We start from the raw sequence: 5131 nt of genomic DNA on the forward strand, positions 1-5131 counted from the left end.
TATGCTGGACTGGGACAATGCTTGGAGAGCAAATTTTGGGGGACAAGGTACTTAAAATGAGATCATGCAAATAATAAAAAATACACTTTTTTTTAAATTAACCTAATATAACTTAAATTAGTCTAATTAATCAGAATTAATCAAAAATATGATGAAATGATAAACAAATGATCTTTCCATACTTAGAGTGATCCAATTTATTTTTCCATAGATGCACCATTACAAGTACACTAGTCCCTATAGGTTTTAGATGATTCACATCAAAAATATAATTTTACTAATTAGATTATTAATTTTTACAGGCCTTCCAACTATTGGATTTGCAATTTTTACTAACCACCACATTCTACTAATGTCTCAGTATCTACCCAATCTTTTGATCTACAAGATTGAGGATTTTAAGTGGTAGCTATTGTGGGTACAAAAAGTGGCGTATATTATAACACTTTAAAGACCTTGAAATATTTAAAGAAAATAGACAAATATCTTAAATTTTTTTGGAAAAATCAAGTTAAGCTCCATATTATGTGAAGATCTAAGGTACAAAGTGGGAATCTCATATGAGTTTATATGTAAAAGATATTAGCATTTTATGGAATCAGTTTAAATTTGGGAGAGGGTGTATACATTGACTTTGTACCTAAGAAAATGAGGACTTTTGACTATCTATCGCTTAATCAAATTATGCAACTATATTTTCAACTTTGAATATGATGTTCCAACAAAAGAACTTGAAACGAAATTCTTTCATTTACTAGGAGAGATTAGCCACTAAAGGTAAACAAATGCCTATTTTTTTACTGTTTACAGGGTGCCTGAGTGGACAAAACTGGGCACCCTGATCTTGCAACCACCCTAAGGCTTACATGCCATCTCTCCCTCCGCGCTCATCTCCCCTGTCGGCCAACATCTCTCTTTCTTCGCACTCTCCCTCTTTTACATGTTTTGCATAACACCCAAAATATTTGAGAAAATTTGAGCCCTCTCACTGCCACACGTTAAACCCCCCCCCCCCAAAAAAATCTAAGGTTTTAACCTTTCACCTATATCTTACCCATTGCCATCACGATAGGAAATTAATATAAAAAAGTGTTTGCCTCCCAAACGATTTTTTCATTTTCTCTTTAATACCAAACGACACATAAATTTTACATGGCATCACTTGACATTTGCGACAATGCTGATGCAGAATTAAGGCTCGTCATTGACAAAGCAAAACTTTCCCGAATCCCTTGTGTATCATTGCCATTTTATTTACTGTGAATCCCTTGTGTATCATTGCCATTTTATTTACTATGAATCGCTAGCACGACAAAATTTTAGCATAACTTTGACTATATTTGCTCTAGGCGGATGCAGTCATGAGCTTGGAGAACCTATCAAAGTCGATGGCGGTGGTGTTGCTGCTGCTGGGGCCCGCCGCTTGGCAGGCAGCGGCGGCTACCATGGCGTCGAGGTCCTCGTCGGAGAGCGGCTGCCCAAACATGGCCATGGCGGACTTGAGATCCTCTCGGCTCAGCAGCCCATCCTGGTTCACATCCAGTACGCGGAATACCTCCCGCAACGCCCTGTCTTCCGCCCGGTTCAAAGTGTCGTGGGCGCCGCCCGCCACGCCCACGCCCATGAGACGTTGGAACTCCTCCAAGCCCACCGCCCCGTCGCCGTCCAAATCCGCCATGGCGATCATTGACTTCACCTCCTCGTCGCTGATGGCCTGCCCGACGCAGATGGCGAAGAAGGAAGACAAGTCTGCAGATCTAATCTGACCGTCGCCGTCTCTGTCCAGCACCTCGAAGGCTTGCACGAGGCGAGAAGGATCGTTGGAGCTTCTGGCCATCTCGTCCATGAGACTTTGAAGGCCGGCGTTTCTGCGACCAGGACACATGGTATCTCTCTCTCTCTCTCTCTCTCTCACACACACGCACACGAGAGAGAGCGCCTCCCTTTCTCTCCCTCTCAGATACACACCTCTCTCTCTTCTTCTGGTCGCTAGTGTATAGGCTGTATAGCGTGTTCTCTCTCTCTCTCTCTCTCTCTCTCTCTCTCTCCGGTCTCGCTCGCTAGTAGTATATATAGGCTGTAGACCTCATAGAAGGGTCTCTCTCTCTCTCTCTCTTTCGCTAGCCAATCAGCGCACAAGACGACCTTACGGAAAAAGCGCACCAGACTCGCTGACCTCAGGCATGCCGCCAGCACAAGTGACAAGACCCCCTGACTAATGAGCTACGAATGGTAAGGGAACGTTCTTACGAAACTACATCCTTTCCACGTGTCACTGCCTCTTCGCCTACCCCTTTCGCAGTCTCGACAACTTTCTCTTGCTACGCGCCCACTGGCCGTTGAAATTTGATGTCATATGGAGAGAAGCCACGACCTTTTTATGCTTTTATTGTCATGGATGCATAAATGAGGGTAGGAGTTAACTAATTGTGGTGAGGTGTGGACACCACACTACCCATGGGATGGTTTCTTTTTTCTTGGAACATAAAATAGTTATATTAAAATCTTATCAGCACCTATATACAAGAGCCATTTATACCACTTTCTAACCTCCCACCTTTTCATTGTTCAGCAAACTGCATATCAAATCCCATCTCTCATCCTCCCAAGCAAAAGCGGATTGCTCCCAAGGAACATGATAGCCTAGTTGCATACAAGCTATAATCATAGACTCAGAGGTACAACCTTTTGCAGATTGCTCCTCCATACATTCTTCTTTTGTCCATACCTTCACCACACTGGTCTCCTACCCAAGGGGTTCTAAAGGCAACAAATGTGTAAATTGGTTGCTTCTCCTTCAAATACCATCTCTTGGTCTTTGGTCCAAACTTGGGAGGTCTTGCCTTCAAATCCAGCCCTGTATAGCCCTGCCACATAGCAATATATGTTAGGAAAACCTAGTATGTACAAGAATCTCCTCGGCCAAAGATCAGATCATTTAATCCTAGTCTAGAGGCCCTAAGTCAGCTGCACCACATCACCATCATTCATTTTATTAACATAATATACAGACCAGCATTTATATACACTCTATGCATCAACTCCATCACATCTACCCCTTGACTTGCTTCTTTCTGAAATATTATATTGTTCCTAAAGTTCCATATCTCCCACAAATAACAGTATCTAATAAGACTAAAAACCAAATTAACAACCCCATCAGCTTCAGACAATCTTCCTAGCAACAAGGCCCCCCAATACCCTTTTAGCCCTATACTGCTTTTTGAGACCCATTTCCCAATTCTACCCCAAGCCCCTCTAATGGCTGGACAATCCCAAAAGGCATGTCTCCCATCTTCCAAAGCTGATTTGCATCTAAGGCATATCCCAGAAGTGAAATTTCTCTATGAAAGTTTATACCCAATAGGCAAAGCCCACATACACACTCTCCTAAGAAAATCTGAGCCTTAAACAGGGATACCTACTTCCCATAACAGCTTCCATCTCTTCATCCAGATACTAGAGTTCCAACTAATCCTCTAGATTTTATTGCAATACCACAAATTCACTTCACTCTTGCACATCTCTTCATACAAAACCCTAGTTGCCACCTTATCTAGTTTGACTCCATTAAACCATGCCCAATCTTTCAGCCCACAGTAGGTCTCATCAAATGCAGTAGATACCCATCCCTTCTCCACTTCCAACAATGCATGGCTCACCAGCTGTACTACAATTCCCTTGTCGGAGCCTAAACTCTTCCTTCAACTGTCCCAACTCCTTCCACCAATCCTAGCAATCAGCCAACCTTCTCACTCCTTTATTATTCAACTTCCTAGCTATCATGATGTCCAGATGGGCTAGAGGAGGAATAAACTTATGGGTCCACCATAGTCCAAGACTAAATAGAGAATTCCCTGTGGCTCTGGTACATCCATCCCATTTCACCAACCCTAGAACTTCCTTCCAGTTAGCACATAAGAACTTGCAGAATGGGGAGCCTATAATTTTTAAGGGAGCAAAAGATAGAAGCTTATCTTTCTAATCTAGTCCCATCCACCTACCTTTGAGTAACACATTAGAATCCTCAACCATCTCTCTTACCAACCAAGTCCATGTCCCTTCTTGATGTCGACATTTAGGTAGACTCAAGGTTGTCCTTACTTTAGAATGGGTGGGTAAATGTAGAATCCCAAGACCTTGTAGCACTATATGGTAGTAATGTGTGTGAACACACTTAGGACCACCAAGGTACTTTTTCCCTCACTAGGAGGTTTTTTTCCCCCGTGCGTATGTACACCCTCTTATCTACTCATTTTGGGGTGTGTACTTATCTTTTGTATCTGGCAGCAGTTATGACCCTTCTATTCATGATGTATGCATGCCAGTGGCAAATTCAGATGCTTGGTACTTTGACGGTGGTGCTAGTAAGCACATTACTTCACAAAAAAAATTATTCTCATCTCTGGAATCTGTCCCAAGTGCAGGAACCGTTACATGTGCAAATGGTTTCTCATATCCTGTCAAAGGAGTTGGTAAAGTTATGCTCATCACTGCTGCAAATGGGGACACATTTACGCTTTCTAAAGTTTTATATGTGCTAGACATTAAGAAGAACTTGCTGTAAGTTTCAGCCTTAGCTTTGTCAGACTTGATGGTGAAATTTATGGATGACAGATATGTATGATAAAAATGATGGTTATTCTATCATTGCCTCAGGTACCTTGTTTCATGGCCTATACAAGATGGATGTATTTGAGAAGTTGCAGCATGATGCTTGCTCAGTCTCTATGACTCATGCTATGAGTGATGCAGAATTATGGCATGCACAATTTGGCCATCTGAATTATGGCAGTTTGTTACGCCTTCAAAGGTACGATATGGTGTCTAAATTGCCAAATCTTGAGACTCCTGCTAGACATGTATGTGAGGGGTGTATTCTTGGTAAAGTGCATTAGGCATAATTTCCAAAGGATGGATCTGTGAGAGCTATTAAGAAATTATAGCTTATACATAATGATGTATGTGGTCCTATATGAGGACACCATCTATTGGGGTATATCTTTACTTTGTCACTTTTATTGATGATTACTCTAGATATAGCTGGGTGTGTCCCCATTAAAGTAGATATAGCTGGGTGTATCCCCATTAAAGTAGAAGTCAGAGGTTTTTATGTGCTTTAGGCACTTTG

General features: G+C 42.0%; 1 protein-coding gene across 1 annotated transcript; it reads right to left on the reverse strand.

Moving 5' to 3' along the window:
- Positions 1 to 1100: 1100 nt before the first annotated feature.
- On the reverse strand, positions 1101 to 2053 carry LOC147616695 (calmodulin-like). Its single transcript, XM_086777132.1, has one exon. The coding sequence runs from the start codon at positions 1883 to 1885 to the stop codon at positions 1346 to 1348; it is 540 nt and encodes a 179-aa protein (XP_086633258.1). The 5' UTR covers positions 1886 to 2053; the 3' UTR covers positions 1101 to 1345.
- Between the last annotated feature and the right edge of the window lie 3078 nt (positions 2054 to 5131).

This window comes from Cibotium barometz, chromosome 38 (genome assembly GCF_041138505.1).
Source record: "Cibotium barometz isolate CiBa-2024 chromosome 38, ASM4113850v1, whole genome shotgun sequence".
NCBI lineage: Eukaryota > Viridiplantae > Streptophyta > Polypodiopsida > Cyatheales > Cibotiaceae > Cibotium > Cibotium barometz.